The sequence below is a fragment of the Rhinopithecus bieti genome, unplaced genomic scaffold, assembly GCF_001698545.2.
Source record: "Rhinopithecus bieti isolate Rb0 unplaced genomic scaffold, ASM169854v2 scaffold_973, whole genome shotgun sequence".
NCBI classification, from domain to species: Eukaryota; Metazoa; Chordata; class Mammalia; order Primates; family Cercopithecidae; genus Rhinopithecus; species Rhinopithecus bieti.
Window position 1 is genome coordinate 283,265 of NW_016803205.1, and position 23,121 is coordinate 306,385.

Below are 23,121 nucleotides of genomic sequence, written 5' to 3' on the forward strand. Positions count from 1 at the left end.
ATTATTTGGACCATAAAGCATTCTGAATATAATAACTTCAAAGGATATAAACACACTGATGGTGTGGACTGTGCTTTGACAAGCGGCAGGAAAATAGGAGTGAGCTGAAGTTCTGAAATCTTATGTTTATTGTACTAATCCTTATCGGTTTATCACTAAAAAGAGCAGAGCCAACCAATCACCACCCAGATCACTGGAAAGATTAAATCAGTCCAATAGATGGAGATTTTTCTATGAATATAGCTGATATTAACATTCCAATATTTCATTACACTGACAAAGATTGCAATGAGAACAGACAATGGAGCAAATTAATCTATTCTTCTGACAGTATGTAATGAGAATGGGATGTGGCTTAAAAAATTAAGCCATTCTTAGTGCAATCTCAAGATTGTAATCTCATGGTCTTTCTCAGATGCTATACACTCTGGTGATACATCATTGAAAAGTGTCAGTTTAACAAAGAATGTGTCTTAGCTCTTGCTGGGATTGTAGAACACATTTGCTTTGTCTCACCACAGCCCTGCCCATTAAAAACAATGAAGTAGAATCAATTATACTTTTCAGAACACACATAAACACAATCAAAGTTGAAAAATTAAGATATTTTGGCAATTTCATACTGGTCAAAACTTACTAACAAAATATTGTAGTGTATTACTTTCTTTTCAGTGTTTTTAATATGAGTTTCTAAATTTAATTTTATAAAACAGAAGACAGTGAAAGGTTACTTTAGGGACTGAGAATCTAATACTAACTTATCCATAAGTGGGGTATAGATAATTAAGGTTGTCATGGAGAGCTGCTCGGTCATTCTGTCTGCATAGTCATGTTGCATTATGAGCTGAGCCTTATGACCAATGAGATAGGTTGTAGCCTTAATATTTGCAGTAACTCAATGTAATATTTTACTTGGTATTCATACCCAAAGAGAACCTAAAAAGGATCTAAGATAACTGGCATTCTAAACAAAACAGAAAACATGCAATTATGTTTTTTATATCTAGTTCTCTAGGTTCAAACCAAAAAGAAATGGTGTGACTCTCAGATGTGCAGATGATGATAATAATAGCAACAACAATGCAGCTACACTTGCTGAGAGACAACAATGTGCCTGGAGCTCTATGTATATTATCTCATTTAGTCCCAGTAATGTGTCCATTAAGTTCCTTTAGAATCAACGTAAGAGGGTAGTCAAGACTTAAATACTCAGGTTCCCTGTCTTCAAAGCCTATGCTTGCCACCATTTTACTATGTCTTCCCTGCTTCATCTTACATTTAACAAAATTAATATTCATGAGGCAAATTGGCTTAATTAGTATCTCCCAGAGAGTTTACAGCAAAGCCAGACTGAAAATTAAGCCTCCAGATTTCCTTGGTAAAGGTACTTCTTATTATGTCACTCTGCTTCAATTTATCAAAGCATCTCCTCCCATATTTTTGAATGAAAGATATTATTGATTAAATTTGCCACGAGATTTCAGTAATTTGCCTGATCATGTTGTCATCTAGAATTAAACTAAACATTATATTCATTCTACAGTGTTTCTTGATGGCTAGGCATTGTGCCCTGTTCTCTAAACATAATAATGAATAAGATATTTGTTATTGAGCTATCATTTTCATTCATTTATTCAATACATGTTATTGAGTCCTATATACCAGAATTTATATTTGTTCCAGTTAAATAACACTTTTAGTGCCTACCTTTTTAATTGTTTAATTTATTATTATTCAACTTCTATTTTAGATTCGGGGGCACATGTGCAGGTTTGCTACATGGGTATATTGTGATGCTCAGGTTTGGGTTATGGATCGCATCACCAGGTAGTGAGCATAGCACCCAATAGGCAGTTTTTCAACTTGCCCCTCTCTCTCCCTTCCCCCCTCTAGTAGTCTGCAGTGTCTGTTGTTCTCATCTTTATGTCTATGTGTACCCAATGTTTAGCTCCCACTTACAAGTGAGAACATGTGTTATTTGGTTTTCTGTTCCTGCATTAATTCCCTTCGGATAATGACCTCTACTATTCACAATAGCAAAGACATGGAATCAACTTAGGTGCACATCAACAGAGGACTGGATAAAGAAACTATGCTACATATACACCATAGAATACTATATGGCCATAAAAAGAACAAAATAGTGTGCTTTGCAGCAACACGGATGTAGCTGGAGGCCATTATCCTAAGGGAAATAATGCATACCTTTTGAATACCTATTAATAGCCAATTACTGTGCTAGGCACAGAAGATACAATGGTAAAAAGACACAGTCCCTGACCTCAAGGCATTTATGATCTATATGCACAGGCAGACAAATAAAGAGGCAAATAAGTATAATACATGTTATGATAGTACAGGTTGTTATGGGAGTACATAGGAAGGTACCCAGGAAAAGCCAATCAAAGATAAGACCTAAATGACAGTAGATGTTATTAAGGAAAAAGGGGTAGGGGAGAACATTCCAGGCAAAAGGAATCGCATTTTAGAATTAACGACTGAACCATAACATGCAGTGAAAAAAATTAGTCATTCACCTATTTCTTATTTATTCATTTACCAACTTTCATTGAAAAAAATAACGCCAGATTATTTTTGGTTTATTATCACTTACATAAAATAGTCAGTACATTTTGACAAATGAATATATGAGTGAGGTTATCACATGTTGTGTTGAATGCTTATTTTGTAGCTTTTCACTGGTCTGTCACTTTTGAGAAACGTCATAGACAATCTCCATTCGTGTCTTTTCTTTTCTTGATAAAGTATTGACAAACAAGGGAGAAGTTGAATCCACAAATTGACACCATGGTTACATAGACTCTGCGGCTGACTCACAATACTGTGTTTAACTCAGGTCTTGTTATTCAGGATAATGAGAGTGCGAGCTATGCTCTAGAATTATGTTGTTTAATATGAAAGCCACTTACCATGACTATTTAAATTTATATTAAATAAAATCAAACAAATTAAAAACTCAATGTATCAGTCACAGTAGCCACATTTTTTTTTTGTTTTTTTTTTTTTTTTTTTTTTTTTGAGATGGGTCGCTCGCTTCTTGTCACCAAGGCCTGGAGTTGCCTGTGCCGCCGATTGCTTCAGCTCACTGCCAAGCCCTTCCGCCTCCCGGTTCACGCCATTTCTCGCTGCCTCAGCCTCCCGAGGCTAGCTGCGGGACTACAGGCGCCCGGGCCACCAGACGCACCGGCTAGTGTTTTAGTAGAAGAGCACGAGGTTTCACCGGTGTTACAGGCCAGGGATGGTTCTCGATATCCTGAACCTCATGATCCCGCCGCATCTCGCACAGCCTTCCCAAAGTTTACAGGCTTGAGCCACCGCGCCCGGCCCACAGTAGCCACATCTTAAGTGCTCTGTAACTTTATGCTATCATATTGAACAATGTAGAACTTTTTTTTTTTTTTTTTTTTTTTTGAGACGGAGTCTTGCTCTGTCGCCCAGGCTAGAGTGCAGTGGCATGATCTCGACTTACTGCAACTTCTGCCTCGGGTTCAAGTGATTCTCCTGCCTCGAGTAGCTGGGACTACAGGTGCGTGCCAGCATGCCCAGCTAATTTTTTGTATTTTTAGTAGAGACAGGGTTTCACTGTGTTAGCCAGAATGGTCTCAATCTCCTGACCTTGTGATCTGCCTGCCGCGGCCTCCCAAAGTGCTGGGATTACAAGAGCATTTTATCAGTGTAAAAGTTCTATTAGATACTAGATTATTATTTTTACTAAACTATTGATAAATATTTCAGGTTAGTGTTGAAACATAATAGTTGCTCAATAAATAGTTATTAATATTTTTAAATTTAGCTTTATTCTCCTTTAATGGCAAAGTCTCACTCTTTAAAGTAGAAACCAACATTTACACAAATCCTCTAACATATTTTTTGTAGCAATCAAGGTAAAAATTTGATTAATGGGCTGACAATCGCCTTCCTGAATCTGTAATACCAGAAAATTTCCCAGATGTTAGTGTAGAATGGCTGCTTAGGCAAGACTGACAAAACAATCTCAAGGTGACAAATTTCCATGTCATGACCCCCTCATGTTGCATTGCCCACTTTCTGGTGGAGGCACTGATAAGCAGTATCACTGCCAAGAGTGCTTAAAGCAAAGGGGAGGAGATGCCAAGACTTTGCAGAATCTACTTTGAATAATGAAGAATTAAATATCATTCATCTTAAGCTGATTTTCCAGATACACTGCCAAGAAGCAAACAAGTAACTCTGTATTTTTGATACCAGAATCTAAAAGAGTTTCAAAGGGGGATGGCTGGCACCTGCATCTGAGTTTAACTCATTTTATGAGTAGTCCCTCCCCACCCATTAGGCTATGTACAATTATTTTAAATGTGCTCACCATACTGACTTATGTACTTATAGCTACACCAGCTCAACAATATCCAAATGATCATCAGGTAACAAAGTAGAGCAGAGTTAGAAGATCAATGATTGCTAAGCACCAGTCTGTTTGCTTATTGATTTACCTCATTCCAGAAATAATTTAAAAATAGTCAAGAGTGGCTGGGCATGGTGGCTCATACCTGTAATCCCAGCACTTTGGGAGGCCAAGGCAGGAGGATCAAGAGGTCAAAAGAGCAAGACCATCCCGCTAACACAGTGAAATCCCATGTCTGCTAAAAATACAAAAAAAATTACCTAGGGGTGGTGGCACATGCCTGTAGTCCCAGCTATTCGGGAGGCTGAGGCAGGAGAATCACTTGATCCCAGGAGGCAGAGGCTGCAGTGAGCCCAGATCGCACTACTGCACTCCAGCCTGGGTGACACAGCGAGACTGTCTGGAGAAAAAAAAAAAAAAAAGTCAAGAGGAACCAGTGAAAGTACTCCAAAATGCCTAATTTTTTGTGACACAGAAGACACATTTGATAAAGAGTGACATATTTGATAAGAACACAATCTAAACAACAGAAAAAAGAGTGGATATATTTACCTCTGAAATTAGTAACATGTTTTATAAAATGAGAAAACCTAATTCTGGTGCAGATGAGATATATTGATAACTCTCACACACATGCTGTTGAGAGTATAAATTTAGTACAACTGTTAGAATAATTGTTGTACCGAAGTCTTTAAAGTAGTTATGCAATTTGGCACATCGTTTTCACTCCTCAAAATATCATAAATGAATAATCTATGAAATCTGGCAACTCGTGTTGAAAAGATATTCTTTGAAGTGTGTACATCCAAATTTGGAACAACCTCAAATTGGGAAATGATTAAAAGCTAAATGCAGTGTCATTAAAATAGGTTAAAATAGAGTGTTAATAACATGAGAAAATGCTTGATTGCTTAGATTAATTCTTTAATATTTAGAAAAAAGAATTACATAATTGCATATTGACATAAGGTCAATGACATAAAGAATATATAAGAAATATGTGAAATATTTTAACAATGGTTTCTTCTAAATGATAACGTTTATTCCTTCTAATTCTCTTAATTTTTTAAAATTCTACAAAGAGCAAGTATTAATTTACAATTGGCAAAATTAGGTAATAATTCAGAATAATCTGTAAAGCAAAGTGTTGATCAAATCACATTGCATATACTTTTACTAGACCTACTGAAAGTGTATGGATAAACAGAATTTGATGGGAGTAAATTTTGGTAGAGTAGAGGCAGTAGTTGTGGCTTATATCTCAAAAGTCATTAAGATATAGACAGATGCTTACAACGCCGCAATCTAAAAGATAGGAAGCAGCGATGTCCTGGAACTTTATCCTCTCACTGATGCAGAGCAATTTTTGTGAGGAATAAACAGGGCATCATGTGTTGATTACAGAGTATTTTCATTATAATATGTGCTGAAGAGACCATGGATTTTGAAACAAAAGTCTGCACCAACTATTAGTTATATGTAAAATATTTATACATTAAAAACTAGTTCCACACACACCACCACCACCACCACCACCTACTTTGTATGGTTGTTAGGAGGATTAAAGGAGTTTATGTAGTTACCTGCCATGATGCCTGATACAAAATGCATTCAGTAAAAGTAGCCACAAGCTTGGTTTCTAAGGGAGTATAGAAATCATTGGTTGCAGAACAGGAAATATTTAGCAATCAGGAATCTACAGTGAAGTTCTAAGAATCACAACACAGTGATGCAGACATTGAGATGAGCAATATTCAGAAATCCATGCAGGCAGGCAACACGACAGAATTCAATCAATGAGTATCGTTAACTAAAATAAGGATGTGAAGTGTCCAAGAGAGTTTTAAAAATAATAACTACTTTATAAAATTAAAAACTATAATCCCAACAACCTTATAACCAGTAATAGGATTTAAGCTTTAAAAAATCTATTTTGCTCAATGATACAGGTGCTATCAGAAGTGGAAATTTCAGTGGTATTCCATGTTTACTACATACAATATAAGCTCTTTAGCCTAGGATTTATGACATTATACAGTCTTGTTAATCTGCCTTTCAATCTTTACTTCTTATAATATCATGTACATACCCTATACTTCAAACAAAATGACTTGCTCCTTGCATATTCCTTCACTCCTTATAAATGCCTTCTGCTATTTATTGAGTCTGAAACCAAATGAATGAACAATTATAAAGATAAATTTATAGTATCAAATTATCCATCACTTATTTAGACCACTGGGGGAAAAAAGGCCTAGAAGTCTCTTTGAATCTCTGCTGATGTTGCTCAGATTGATTTTTAATGCCTTTTTGTGTGTGTGTGTCTCTTCATTTGTTTCTTGAAATAAATATGTGAATTTCAAAACTGACATGACCATTTGGTTTGCAGCGGCTGCGGCAGCAGACATGGCTTACCACCACATCAGACCTCCCATTGGCTATTCCATTCCCAAGCCTGTATCATCTCTGCTGATACGAGGGTGGAACGCATGTCCTGAAGTGAGTAATTTTTATTTCCTCTTAGAAAATGTGTTATGGTCAAAATCTGTCACAAATAGTATAACTCCAAAGTCTACTTTCAGTGTGTATTTTAAGACTGTCAAGGCGGGAAGACTGATTTGCCTTCTGCTCTTTAGTCTCTAATTGCCTCAAGAAGTCTGAGTATCTCATATTTCTTAGCTGCTGCTTTCTGATTTTGAAACGTTTCTCACAACTGATTAGTAAAAGAGAGACCAGAGTATGACAGATGACTCACAGTCTCATCTCAGCTGCAATTTTTATTAACTATGCATGAGCCACACTTAGTCATTTTCCAAAGCAAGAAATTTGGCACAGGATGGATTTGTGTTGGCTTTTAAACATGAGGCAGGCCTCAGAATAGGTGGTCTTCAGGAGCACTGTGGGAGGCAGAAGACCTGGGTCCTAATCCCTCTCTAACTTTCTGAGTGACAGTATTATGATGTGGTTAACAGCATAGACTTAGAATTCAAATGGAGTGATCAATGTTATGGAAGGGAAATGTAAACAGTAAAATAAATTTTTAAATATGGTCATAGGTCTAAAAGAATAGTGAGAGAATAGTCATATTATCACAGAATGAAATTCCAGACAATCCACCTGCAAGAAAGGATTCTTAAGTGTGCAGACAGGTTATGCCTACTTTGTTCTCAGAGATTCACAGAGGAGATTGTACAACTTCTTTCCTAGTAACACAGTCCGGTCCAGTGTCTAGTAATCTTTCTGCCAGTATATTTTGTTGTCTATTAAAATCCTTGTGTTTTGATATCAATCCATTGATTCCATTGCTCAGAGTGGAGAATATTAGTCTGCATTCTTCACACTGGAGGACCTCATACATAAAGACCTAATGGTTCTTATTTTTCCATCCTAAGCCATCCTAGTTATTGTCCTCTTAAAATATAACTGTGTTTCTGATCCTTTGTAGGTACTTTATCTCTCTTCAGCAAAGGAATAGATAAAGTGAGGCTGTTATTATTTCAGGAAATCACTTGGGAGAAATAGAATAAGCCCCAGTCCAGATGTTTGAAAAGAGAAAGCAAGTTTTCCATTCTTTTCCTAAAGGCAAAATCCAGACCAAGTCATTACCCAGTCTCATCTATATACACAGAAACTCTTAAGAAGAAAAAATGGAGATCATTTTGGGACGGATTGAGTATCTCAGAAGATAACCTCTTATCCTGGCCATTCAACCTGATATGTTACATGTTTGTTTGTTTAGAATCTTCCATCACTACCAAAATGTTAGCTCCATGAAAGCAGGGGCTTTTTGTTTTGTTTTATTTTGTTCACTGCTATAACACTAACATCTAAAGTTAGATGCTCAAGAATGTCTGTTGAGTAAATGAATGAATACCTCTATTGCCTATCAGTGCCTTCAATCCCTGCGTCGGAATTTTGATGTCCAGAAAATTTCTTCTTGAAAATTACATCACATAAAATAGTTTAGAAAAATCTTTTCTTGTATTTCAGTATGAACTTCAGGCATATTTTCTCAGAAAAAGTATGTCAAGCACCTATTCTAGAATTTCCTTCTCTCTGTGGGATGTGAGCTATGACAAAGTTTACCATCAAATAGCAATCAAGGGAATCTCTTTTGCTTTGATGAAGTGCCTCTTCATAATTATAGATAACAGGCGTGTGGAATTTCTAATTTCAAGATAAAGGTAAGTCATTGGCAGGTCCTAAAAGCATTTTTTGGATAGAATGGATGTCTTAAGCAAAAGGTTGGGAAATGAGAAACAGAAATTGGAACATGGCCGAAGAAGGATTCTGTTAAAAAAAAAAAAAAAAAAAAAAAAAGGACAAAAATCAATTGCTTAGTAGAAAAGTTGTATTGCTATCAGCACAGAGTCTTTGTTCTGCTGATGAGATGCAGAGGGGAAGATGGAGAAAAAGCATATTAGGAAAGCAAAGTCTTCAACTGACTTGCGATATGTGGGTCTGCCAGTAAGTCGAGCCTGACTTGGCTCTGGCAACCACCTCAGTATTGTAAAGTTGAGCTGCTTCTGTATGTGACACACTTGAGTCTTCCTTAATTGCCAAGTAAGGTCTTTACCATGTCAGCAAGCTGAGTGGCAAAGAAAAGGAAACAATGGGCTATTTTTCATTATTTCCTTCAACAATTATTTGTTGGGTCCCTCCTGTATACCTCCTAGGGATAGGGGCAAGGGATTCAATAGAGATGGAAACTCTTAACTTAAATGGAGTTTAAGACCTGGTAGTTACATGGAGATTGATTGAATAAACACATTAATGATTCTATAGTTACCTGCCAAGATTAAGAAAGACAAAATTCTGTGAGAATATATACTAAAAGAATACTACTAGCAAATTGGGGGACAAAGACAGAATGTAGGTTAGTGAAGGCTTCCCAAAAACACTAACGCTTGAACTGAAATCATAAACAGGAGTTTTCTGAAAGAAGACAGCTTGGTGAGAAAGAACAGTCTAAGCAACCAGAACATGTGAAAATTCACTGGGAGAACAGATACAAGGGAAAGACTAGTAGTAGTTGCAACATTGTAGTCATGGAGAGGTTAAATCTCTGTATGAGGCATTATTTGAAACAAGTTCATCTTTAGATGGAGGACACTAACATCATGCTATCCTGGTCATTACTTTCTAGGTTATCAACTTTGCTTCTCATTTTTTCTTGCATATCTGTCTTTACCTCATTCCTTGAGTTTGAAGCACAGTATTTTCTCCAGGGTGTCTTCTTAGTCAAAATTCATAAACTAGAACATTGAGGAGAGTAAGAAGACCAGTCTATTGAAGATGGGAGAAGGTTGGAAAACAGTAAGAGGTAAAAATAAATAAATAAATAAAAGCCTGATATTAGATAGTGACAGATTTTGGAAACTAGAACAGGAAATTTGGACATGGAATTATGGCAATTATATTTTTATCTCTAAAGCAGTGAAAAGGTAAAAGTAATTTTTTGAGAAAGTTCATCTGAGTTTGATACAAAGGACTTATTTACTTAAAAAATTGTATGTAGTTTCTATAGTAAGGCAAGCGTTGAATTATCTTCTAATGCTCACTGGAATAGCTGAGCATTGCTTCTTAATATGTGGCTGCGAACTACGGGTTACAGATTACCTTAGAATGTTTGTTGAAACAAAGATTCTGGGAACCTATCCTAAGTTTACTGAATGAAAATCTCTGACATGGAGCCTGAAACACCACATTTTAACAAGCACCCCAGGTGATTTGTGCCCAACAAAGATAGAGAACTAATGGGTTGAAACTCAAGCAAAAGACAATGAAGTTGGAGCAGCCAGCTGGATTGCTGTTTCAGTAATCCAGTTGATTACAACACACAGACTACAATGGTTACCATGGAGATTCAAGGGCAAGGGTAAACCTGAGAACTATTTCAAAGGAAACATCATAAAGAGACAAAAGACTGGATTTCGGAAATGGAAGAGAGAAAAGAGACCAGGAGAACTAGCACTGCTGCCTCCTGAGAGTCAGCTAGTGACCAAGAGTACTCATTAGGCCTCTAGATATCAGGGATATTGTTAGCAGCGAGAGGAGAGAGAACAAAGCTAAAGGTGCTGCAGTAAGGTGACAGTGCTTTAAAGTAGAAAAAAAAGAAAAAGGAAAAGGAAAGATAGCTACCAAGAAAAAAAAAGTGACCTGGTCTACAAAGATAAAGAAGCCGTCAATTAGGGTGGAATAAACTTATCATGCAAGAAGTTGGCATAGATACTTGTCTCATCTTAAAGGTGCTTTAAAAATAAAGTGGGATCAGGCAAGGCAGATAGGTGGCATAGGAATTAAGCTCAAGCAGAGATAATGAACAAAAATACTAGAGGAATTAGAATTAAAAGCAATAAAGTCTTGAATATTGGTGAGAAAAGACAAAGAGAGGTAAGAAGTTTAGGAACTTTCAAAATAAGAAACTTAAGTCATTTCCTAGCAATTCTGAATAGGAAGGGAAACAAAAGAGGTGAGGTATGTGGGCTATATTTATGTTGTTCTAATAATCTTATAAGGTTTACAAAACTTATTTATTATTATTATTATACCAAATGTAGATATAAAGATGTATAGACCTAGACAGGTATACAGATACGAGAAAAGGAAGTTTGTTTCCCTTTTAATCTTTTGTTCCCCTACTAAAATGTAAAATATGATAATATTCTAAACCGTGACGGTATGCTTTAAATATTTTTTACAGTGGTCTCAATAATTAAATTATTTGAATCCCTATCTATATTTTTCAAATAAGCATGGCTTTGAATGAGACATGTTTGTTCTGTTACTGTTTTTAAATGTAATATTTATATTCACATTTAATTCCAGTGTACAAGGAGGAGTTCTCACTCCAAATAATAGCGGCATGCAAAACCCAAGAGATCAAACCTTGAAAGCTATGTACTAATAGGTTATTTAGTTTCCAAAATCTTAAATTAATAACAATTGGCAATAAAGCTCATTAAAATTCCTTTTGTTCAGGATCCATTGTGTTGATCTTCAAGCCCTGTTCTTCTAAAATGATTGAAGCTGAGATCTCCACCTAGTGGATTTATTGGATTTTGCAGATTTTTATGGAAACAGCCAACTATCCCTGGAAATCCTTAACTTTTTTCTCTTAGAGAAATAACAGGTTTTAAAGACTTCTACTTAAATCTAAGATAATTGTCAACAGGACAATTGCAAATGTATGAAATATGCCAATATGCATATCAGTTAGACTACAGTTAACAAAGCTGAATTTTTATTTTCATACTATAATTAGGAAAACAGATCAAACACAAATATGAATATATAATTATCCATGTAGAAAGCAATATTGTAATACCACTAATTGAGATGTGTATAATAATTTACATAAAATAAACATCAAATGTAAATCTGCTCAAATACTTTTTTTTTTTTGTATTTTTTTTTTTTTTGGGGTTTTTTTTTTTTTTTTTTTTTTTGCTTTTTCAATGTTTGCTTGCTTTTGCAAGACTTAGCCAAACTTTTCTTAATTGGTTTTTCATTCCTTAGGGAAGTATATTCAGTTAATTGTGTCAGACATATCCTATGACTCCATCTTTGATTTTTGTCATATATTCAACTCTGTGGTTTTCTTTTATTGATAACAAAGAGCTACTGAGGACATCGCTATCCTCCAAAATGATGCATTTGTAATGCATGCAAAGGCTAAGGGGTGTTTGTGTGTCCTCTTGAAGAAAGCTAAAGTAGAAAATAATTACTATTTGAGTTATTTTCTTCACTTTATTCTGCTTCTAAAGGTGATATAGTAGCATATTCAGCAGATGGTAGATACAGTACAGGTTTTGGAGCAGAGTTTTCAGTTTCATTTATTCTGCTAGGAACTGAAAACATCTCATTTTCTGCCTCAAAACTGTCTTTTAACCCTGGTAAGAAGGAAAGTGCTTCATGTGTCTCCACTGTCATTGCACCTTCTTTATATGCACTATCTTTATCTGGTTGAATATTTTGAAATTCTCTAAAATTATGCATATTACTGTTAATTTCAGGATCTACTTCACTGCAAAGTATTCTATTTTGGGTTTCATGGGAACTTGTGATACTTAAATCTTTAGCTGTAATGGTCTCCTCGGCAGAGCTTGCATCATATAATACATGTTTTACACTTGTTCCATTTTCCCAAGTTTGCTGCCTTTCTTTTGTGGTGCCTTTTAAGGTCATTTGTGTGATCTGAATTAACATACTAGAATCTGTCTTGCTTTCATCAAGCATATTTTTCTCTTCTTTCCCTACTATTTTTATCTCTAGTGCTTCAGTGCCGTCATTTCTGGGCAATGCATTTGTGCTGTCAATTCCTTTTTCGCTACTGTTGGTTAGGTGCCAAATGGCTTGACTACTAACAGGAGAAGTACTGATATCCTTGGGAAGTTCTATTCTATTTTGGTATGGGATTGAATTTGTCTTCATAAATGATAGGTTGTTCTTGGATCGTGTTTGGGGAATGAGAGAGGAATCACAAGTTTCTGTTTTTGAAAGTTTTTTTTCTACATCATTTTCTTCCTTATCCGTAATACAATTTTCCACAATTTGATGTGGTATTTGGGGTTTTGTCATTAATGTTTTTTCTTTATCTCCAAGTTGTGTATGAGTTGAATTTTGCTCTCTGTGTTGTAAGGCTTCATTTTGATCTACAGTGTATTCCTTGTTGTAGCTGTCAGTCTTGTGAGCATCTAAAAGTTGTGTTTGATTCCTCGGGGACAAAGAAAACTGATTTAGCTCGCTGGTCTTTGATACATTCTGTCCCATGTGCTCAGTGGACTCCGTTGTCGGTTGGTCAGTAGCCCCCGTGGAATGCTGGAATGGTAAAACATCACTTCCTGTATTTTCCCCAGTAGCTGGTAAATAACTAAGCACTTTTGATTCAAGCTGAGTTGCACCTTCCATTTGTTCAGTTGAGAATTGAGAATGTGAGTGCCTGTGCTCAGCATCAGTGGGTGTAGGCTGAGGCAATTTTGATGTGTTTCCATCAGGAATGTGGCCAGCTGAATAACAGTTGCTTTCTATAGAGCTCCGGTTGACTACAGACAAGTTGTTAGCACTGAGCAGCGGGGCACTTTTAGTGTTTCGTTCGTAATATGGCGTCTGCTTTGAGGCATGTTTCCGAGGCAGCCGCTTTGAAGTGAGTCTAACATACTGGCTACTCTCTGACTGTTGAAGAAAATCTGCAGAAGACACAGTATTTATTTTGGCTTTTGTCTTAGAAGTTTTGGATAATTTCTTAGGAGGCAACAATACTTGCTTGTATTGTTTTGGGAGACCTGACAAGGATTTTTCTGGATGGACTCTGACTTTTCTAAAAGGATGTAAATTTAATTTTATCTTTAAGTTTCGTCCTTTCATTTTCCCTTTGAGGTCAGACTGAGGGGTTCTCTTCCTTCTCAGAACCCGTGAATTAGTAAACCATTTTTCTCCTTTGTTTCTCTCCCCAGGGTTGCTACAGTTTTTGACACCCAACTTAGTCAGTTGGTTACTTTGATTTTTCTGTCGTTTCCAAGGGGTTGATGTTTGGGGTGACATCATTGACCTATTTATTTCTACTAAATCAGGATCATGGACACTAACCCTCTTTGGGGAATATGCTTTCTTGATTTTTGTTGATAATCCTGATAAATCTATTTTGTCCTCACTTATAAGAAATTTTTCTATTGCACTGTTAATTTGGATTTGCTCTTTCTCAGGCTTTGAGTGCTGTCTACGATTTGGCTTTTCTTTCATGTAATCTTCAAATTGATCACAGGGCACATATTTACAGATAAGAGAATTGTTTGGCTGAAAATGTCTAGGTCTGCTCTGTTTTAACAGTCTGCAAGGATCATCATATTTTGATCTATGTTTCTGTACGATCTTTTGTACATAGTGTTCCTCAGGCTCACAAGGCTTGGATGATGAGCTTGTAATAAAATGTCTCTGCCTATGAGGTTGTAAGCCATTGTCTTCTTTTTCTATTGGAGGCTGCCATGATTCATTTGTTAAATGCTTCTCAAGACTTTCTCCTGCCAAGGCTGAAGCGGGTATTGCATATCTTCTTCTAAATGTGTCACTGCTGATATCTGTGGAACAATAAATGCAAGAATTTGGCACTTAGCAGAGTTTTATTACCCAACCAAACAGATGCTTAGAAAGCTTGTGAGAAGTATAAAACTGACTTCTCTGATAATTCCAATTCTTGAATATTTCCTAATTTTTAACCAAACCTACAAAGGACATTTGTCAGTTCCATATGTTTTGAATGACACTCTTTATGGTCACACTGCAGTCAGTTGTGATGCTGACTTACAAGTTGTGGAGTTGGAAATATAAATGTTATTTATGGTCATATATCTTTAGTTGTTGGTTAGGTTAGCTTTAAATATGAATAATATCTAAATCCTTTTTAAGTGGCTATAGTAATTTTTTCTTGAATTTATTTCCCATTTGCAACTTAAATATTGGGCAAAATATGGGTGCAATATTGAGTAAGATTCAGGTTTCAGATAATAACCTGGACAACGAAAGGGAAATACTTGCAATACTATTGACTCAATGAAAGCAGAGATCATATCTGTTTTATTTCCCATAACTTAATAAAATGTTCATTAAATATTTGTTAAATAAATAGTTATTTTGAAATATAGCCTGGTTTGTGTGGCAGCAGTCTTTGCCTGGGACTTTTAAAATAATATTTAATCTTATTAATCTTATAACTTATTCTGCTAGTTTCTTTAAAATGTCTGCCTGCAAATTCCTCTTAATGTTACAATCTTTCATTCACTGAAAGAGAACAACAGTACATGATGAACTGTTCAAAAAGGAAGCTTCCTTTTACTGTTCCGAGATAGACCTCTCTACAGCCCTATAGGCACATATGGAAGAAGGAAACTTGTACTGGTTTCTCCTTAATGTCTGCCTATAATCTCCTTTTACACGTTAAATAATATTAATGACAAAAATAATAGTAATACCATTAACAGAACACATGCTAAGAGCTAGGCGTTGTGCTCATATTGTACATTCATCATCTCTTTTAATATTCACAAGAGACATGATCCATTGGACATATCCTACTGTCTTATAACTTTTACAGATGAAGGAATGAGCTTTAAAGAAATTGAATGCTTTCCCCTAGTGCCCATGCTTGGGGAATGACTTCCCCAAGTCTATCTGACATTAAACAACCCTATTAACTACAAGGCATCTAAAATTTAAAATTATTTATTAGTATACTTTCTATTGTTTCATGAAATTTTTTCATCTAGAGGAAGAAGTTTTTTATTCTATGATAAAAGAGGAAATCTCAACTGCAAAACATCTTAACTGCAAAAAATCCTAACAGCACTATTGCTATTTAAAAGGCTCTTTTTTCTTTTTTGTTTTTAACATTGTTAGGTGTTAGGCCTCAAAATTAACTTTTAGTAGACAGGAGATGTACTCTCAACTCCTGAGGGTGGGAACACTCCATCTCCACTTTTCCCCAAGAGGTGAACTAAGTCCAAGACTAGCATCTAATTCCAATCTAAGATCTGCCGTCAACATTCTAGGTGACCTTGGAGAAGCTACTTGCTCTCTGTGTATTAGAAGGTTGGACTAGATGGGAGCTTTATGTAAGTATACAAATTATGCTGGGGAAAGAATCTGTAGCCTTTGTCAGAGTCTCAGAGAGTTCTGTGACTCAAAGATAAACATTAAGAACTATTAGTCTAGATCTAAAGTCCCCTCTACCCTGGAAAGTCCATAATTCTTTTTCCAAGTCAGAAGGCATAATCAGAGTGGCAATTTTTTCTTTACTGATTTCTGTTCTGGAGCAGATGTGACCTTGGCTGTTTTCTTCTCATATACCTACCCTCTCTAGTTCTGGTACAATGCCTGGCATGGAACAGCATTTCAGGTATTTCTTACAAGTATTCATGCTAATCTGACAAACCAGTATTCTCAGTGTGAAAACAACATACTGGGTTTTAAATGGTTAAGAGACCATATCCCCTTCAGTTATAAGAGTTTCTCATAGAGAAGTTCAGGCATTGGGCAAAGTTAAAAGATGAAATGAAACATCTGCCTAAGGTATGATTCTATTGAAAGGGTAAGTGCTTATTTCTTTGTAAAATAAAGTCAATGTGACCTGGTTTCTATGGCGTATGTTTCTTTCCTCAGCCATCCCTGTCTTGTGTGAAATCATCAACCCCCAGACGCTGGTAAGAACTGGAGTGTGGGAATGCAATGGAATAAATAAACTCACATCCTACCTTATAACATATGTGAAATAACATATGGTTTTATTCTTGTCTAGTCACCCCAAAATGCATCCTTAGGGCCAGACCCCTGTGGTAAGAATTTCTTGATACAGCACCTCTGTCATTCATATTCTTAGAGAAAGCTCTGCTTGTTAAACCAATTCAAATAAATGACAGGAACCTCTTTACAGAGCAGCTGTCAACATTTTCACTGCTGAGCCTGAATGCATAGCCTTACTATTCAGGAAGAAAAAGGAAGACGTTTAATTCATTGCCTCCACCTAAATATTGACATCGCCCATGTACAGTGGGTAGATGTCACGGCCAGATTCACTTGGCTCCCAGCATGGGACGATGAATTAAGTCCTGACTTTGCCTGGACTGGGAAGTTATCATCCCTGACAGCTCAGCAAGCAAAGTATGTTTCTTGACATCATTCCTGAAATGAATCACTAGCATTAGAGGGCCCATTCTTCTAACATGTCATGCTCTGGGAAGGTTGCTTACTGCAGAATTGGCATTAGAGATCGAAGGATGTTGGAATAAAAGCTGATACTAGCCATCTCATAGATCTTAACAGCACTATTGCTATTTAAAAGTCTACTTTTTTCTTTTTTTTAACATTGTTAGGTGTTGGGCCTCAAAATTTACTTTTAGCAGTCAGGAGATGCAATCTCAGCTCCTAAAAGTAAGAACACTTCATCTCCATCTCAGCGTAAACACACACACACACACACACACACACACAGTATTTTTAGAAAAGGAATAGACTAGTGCTACAGTGATTTTTATAGCATTTCCTGTTGAGGAAATTAAAGGAGGGAGGCTCCCTCCTTCAAAAAGCATTAAATGGAGTGGGATTTTCTAAAACAAGACAAACTCACCTTCTGTTCTTATTATATGGTGTTGCAGAGTTTGAGGCTGGACTTCTCCAGACTCAAGATTCCTTAGCTTTTGAACTTTCCTTGAATTATATGTTGTAAGTAAGCCTGCTTCATTAAAAGCTGTCGTATTTCCAGGAGACTCTGAACACCTTGAATGCAGCAATCTACCATCCTGGCAAAATAAAGTGCTGCCTACTCCATGGTCTTTCTTTTTCAGGTTTCTAAATGATCCATCAAGGGTTGTGGACTCAGAGGCCGATGTTGCTTGATGACTATTTTCCTGTAAAAGTGGCATTTCCTTTCTGGACCCTACAATGGACATGACCTTTATTTCGTTTTCCTGGGTTAAGTGGCAGTTACAGTATCGCTTAGTGTGGTAATTTCTTGCCCCATGAGCACACAGGGGTTCGTCGAAGGTTCTGCAACAAAGGTTTTCTGATGTGTGTTCATTTGCTTTGCCTTGTTGGAATTTCCAGTTAAATACAACTAAACCTAGGCAAGTGAGACCAACAGCTCCTGTGACAAATAGAGAGACCATTAAAAGATAACATCTTGGGAAGAAACATATAAATCATCAAATGTAAAACCACAAATATAAAGGTTAATGGCTTGAAAGATATCAGAATGGGTAGGAAGTCCTTCACCATTTGGAAAATATCAGTTCAGACACAGGCTACCATTGACATTGTTCTGCTTTCCAATTTGGATCTTTATACATATTAAAGATTATAAGAAACAACACCATCTGGAATCTCTTTGGTAGGAAAAAGGGCTGTTTCATGAACTGAAATTCATTTAAGATAAAACAGTCCCTGCAGTAACATTTTTTCTGTCTATGGCACCTCCTTTTACGAACTCTCATAATAGAATGAATGACATCTCAGACTGCCTGGTACTGTCATTTCATGTTCTATGTAGTTTGTCCTCTGAATAAAATTGCAAGATCCAGTATTTCTCGAACCCAGATGCCAACTCTAATCTGTTTCTATTTCACTTTTTCCTATCTTGACAAATGGCATCCTCAACCACCTAAATGTTCAAGCCAATGTCCCTGAGTCATACCCTCAATATCTGTCTATCGCAGTGATTTCCCTTGTTTCTTCACACTTATGAAGTGTATTATTGTGTTTATTCATTCATTTGCTTGTTCACAGACTGTCCTCCTCTGCTACAGTTAAGCACTGTGAGGCAACACATCCTTTTAGTCCTGTTCAACATTCTATCCCCAGTGTCCACAACTCTGAGGCAAAGGAGGCAGAAATATTTATTACGTATTCTTAAATCAACAGAAGGGATTCTGTTTATGAATTCTGATAATGAAATCATTGGTAATCTAATCTTATAAATCCTCAAGATGTGATTAGGAAGACATGGTGTCAGTACAGATTGAATAAAGAGATCTGTGTCCTAAACCCATGTCTGCCTGAGGACAATGCCCTTTTCTGGAAATGAAGACAGCATTCCAGATTGTTTGACTGGCTACACTATGCCTAGTTTTATCTCCTGGAGACTATATTAATGAAAACATATTTTTAAAACTTAAATAAAAAGAGAAGGTATCAGGTCATGATTGTTTCTTTTTTGTGTATGTGTTAAACATGAAGAACACAGAGAATAGCAGTTTCTGGTAAAACCCTCAAACCATTGTATAGTTTACCATATCTTGAGCTCTTAAATCTATTTTAATTCATTTGCCAACAATACACTCGTGGAAAGTGCTATAACATATTGAAGCAATCTAAGGCACATTTTTAAAAGTTGTAGCAAAATTATGTAAATAATAATCCTTTCATTGACAGATTCTAGAGTTTGAATTATCCCAAGCAAGGATTTTGGTTTTAACATGTTAAAGAACATACTAAAAAATTAAAAACTGGCACCACTCCTTAACTTATATGGGTAAGAAAACTCAAGATTCAAAGCTATGTTCTGACACTTTTCTTGGTATTTTCTAATTTCTCTAACACTTATTTTTTCTCCTTTCACAAATAAGGATAACTGAATCTATCCAGGGATTAAACAATATATGTGACATGTTTAACACAGTGCTTTGATATAGTAGAGTTCAATGAGCGTTCATTGCGATTTATGATTATGATTATGATTACTGAGCTACCATTGTTTAGCTTTTGCATTGCTCTATTGGTTCCTGAAAGACTCATCTATCAGGAAAAAAATCCAAAAATAAATCATTAGTATGATATGTTATATGACTGGTGCAGTTAGTAGGCCAAATAATGAAGGAACAAAAGGGCTAAGTGTTCTTGAAGGCAAGAATCAGCCATTGAAATGAGAGTAAACATAATCTGATTATAGGATACAGTTTCTTCTCTAATTGTGTCTGAATGGCAGGGACTCACTCACTCCCCTGCTGTTGAAGCTAGGTATATATCTGTATCCCATTACCAGTCAGGTATGATCACTTTCCATTAGTGTAGAAAGCAAAAGCAGCAAATGAAGCTTGTAGGCAGGCGGAACGTACTATTAAGAAGGTGTTTGAATTTTCTTTGCCATGGGCATTGTTTCTATTTTTAAAAAGTATTCTAACAATCTTTCTGAGTTGGCAAGAGAAAAAGGGAAAATTAATGATAAGGTCTTATTGAAACATTAGAAACACGTTACAGCTTCATAAAAACTTTTTATCTACCAGTTCATAGCATATGTGTCAAGATATTAGTGTTTGATGCCAAATAACCATTTATTAGTTTTAAATTTACTGAATATAGCTATTTATATTCCTTTGAATTTTTATGACTTAGATATAGCTGAAGAAGAAAATGGACTCATAGGCAAAATTATAGTTCTAAGTGTTTTTCCCACAATCTAGAAGTGTAGATAACTCACCCCATGTGTACTTCAGAAGGAGTGGAATCTTAATGGAGCAAATTAACATTAACAATCAGAGTCTTTTTAAAGAAGAATCTTTTCTCAAAGCACTATAATTTAACAATTATTTGATGAAAGAGATATTAGCATGATAATTTCACACACCAAAACCTAACATATATGTAATCATATTTATAATTTATCAGAATTTATTCACGTATATTAGGCTCCCTCTCACTTTGACAAAGCCTTTGGAATCTCCTAGAATTTGTATTCATCTCAATACAAAAAATGAACTGTTAATGTAGCTAAATATGTTTCTGAAAACAGGTGTAAAAGGTAACTAGAAGATACTAAAAATTGCTCCATTATAATATTTCCAAAACGATGTCCTCTAGAACACAAATTCAATGAAATCCTCTATGAAAAAAAGGGATCATGGCCAAATAAGTTCAAGAAATGCTCCATATCACACCTTCTTCTTAGAAATTTATAGTGCTCATTAGAAAATGAAAGATTATGAGAAGTGCTCCAGTGAGTACACCTGTTTCACTTTGCTTAACTTAGTACCTTCTAAACCTATTTGAACCCCACCATCTATTGCCTATATGTGCATCTGTGTGTTTTTATTGGAATATCTATTAATTATCCACCAGTGCTAGTATTCTAAGAAGCACATTTAAGGGAAACCTGTCTGCTGCCCTATCACTTATGTCTTTTGTGGTAAATTACTTCTTAGTACATACAATTACTGACATAGTTACATGGTTTTTAAAAGAATTTATCTTCCTAGCATTTCAATTTCCTTCCGAGTGAATTTGATTACTGCTGATGGTAGTTCCATTGTCTATACCTGATGCTGGTCTCCATCTATCCTGATTAAAAGTGTGATTGTCAGGAAGTAAAAATTCAATCAATCAATTCACTAGATAACTGTTATAGAATAATGACTTATAGCACGTATTTAAAATACGTCAGTCTTGGATGCCATTTGTTGGTCTCTGGTCTCTCTCTCTTTCTCTCCCTGCCCTCTCATCACCATGGTTACCCACAGGTGCAGAGGATTTCACCATGCACTGAGAGCATAGGGGAAAACACACAGATTGAGCTAGATAACTTAAGAAATCTCATGCATCTTTGGTCTTCAACTGATGACACTAGTGCCATTTTATGTTATTCATCCAGTGAGATGCAATGATAGCTGATGCATAGTTTAATAAATTTTAAATTACAAAAAATATATAAAGAATTGCATATTATCCTCCCCTTAGTTGGTCTGGGGAAGTATGGGCTAAGTTTACATAGAGTTGGACTAATAGAAATTTTAGAAGAATTCAAATCCCCCCAACAGGAGGAAAACCAAGGCACAGAGAAGTTAGATAATGTGTCCAAAGTCACACAGCCAATAGCAGAGCCAGGATTCAAACCTAGGTAATCCAACTACACAGCTCATTTATTTAACTACTGTGCCATGTAAACACTGCAGACTGAGATATATGTGATTGCCATAATAGCATCCTTTTGTGCATCTGTGAAAGTCTGCTGACTCTTACTATGTACCATGGAGAAGCATACAAATGTAAGTGCCTTGAGGAAAGAGTCTATGTCCCATCAGTTTTTAAATATCTATCTCGTAGTGTCATAACAAATGCACCAGTACTCTTTGGTGAAAGGATGATTGATGAAATATAGATGTTATTCTTGTATTACACACAAGGAAATTAAAGTCTAAATAGCAAGTTAACCTGTTCAAGATCACAGTGCTAGTTATACCAGGCCCGGAGCTCTTGAATTCTGGTCCAAGGCCCTTTCCTCTATTTTAGACAGCTTCCCTGAAACAGGAAATTCTTGCAACTTGTGCCAAATCAGCTAATATCCTCCCCCATCTACTGGCAACCTCTCCTTTCCATGGCCTTGGCAAATTTCCCCCAGTGTCTGAGATAAGCATGACTTAGCATGCTGCAAAAATATGGACAAGTGAAGAGAAAAGAGGAGGGCACACTTCTCCCCGGCATACCTGCAAAGCCAAGGACAGTCAGCAGGACCACATCTTGTCCTGGGAGGAGGGGACTTCTGTCCTTTAGAACCAGAGTGAAGTTGGGAGCTTTGGAATCACAGTTGGTCTCAGACAGCCTCAGCACACTCTGTGCGGCTGCCACAGCTGCGGTAGATGGCTGACAATTTAGGTCCTTGGCATTCCTGAGCGTGTGAGCAGAAGACTTAATGTAGTTTCTTAAAAACCGAGCAAGGGGATGGAGATCACAAGTGCAGCTCCATTGGTTCTTATCTAAGCTCAGATGGACTAACTGCTTCAGTGGAGTAAAAACATCCGGCATGTGGGCTAACCTATTTCGCGAAAGGTCCACTTCCTGTAGTTGAGGCAGGGGCCGGAAGGCATCTTTCCCAATGTAGGAAATAAAATTGTTGGATAAATCCAGATGCCTGAGACTGTGGAGATTCGTGCCTCCAAAAGAACTGTCTGTGAGATTAGTGATCTGATTCCCATCCAGCTGGAGCCGGGTCAGGCCCCTTGTGTTTTGGAACCAAGACCCTCGTAGGGTGCGGAGAGCATTATTGCTCAGCACCAGCACCTGGAGGCTGTGAAGCTTGCTGAAGGTGTGATCAGTGAGCGAAGAGCTGGATATTTGGTTGTGCTCCAGCAACAAGGTCCGCAACATCGTAAGGCCATCTAGGGCATCTTCCTGAACATCCTCGATACCATTTCTGCTCAGAGAGAGCAGGGCAAGATTAAACAAGAGAGACAGGTTGGTGCTCT

The 23,121-nt window shown here is 36.6% G+C and overlaps 1 protein-coding gene across 2 annotated transcripts in view; it reads left to right on the plus strand.

Annotated features, from left to right (window-relative positions):
* The window catches only part of TNNI3K (TNNI3 interacting kinase), a 344,598-nt gene that overhangs the window by 253,860 nt on the left and 67,617 nt on the right, over positions 1 to 23,121 (plus strand). For both annotated transcript variants that reach the window (XM_017868932.1, XM_017868921.1), the window contains one exon: positions 6,792 to 6,901. In XM_017868932.1, coding sequence (XP_017724421.1) covers positions 6,792 to 6,901 — 110 coding nt within the window. The remainder of the gene's footprint in view (positions 1 to 6,791; positions 6,902 to 23,121) is intronic.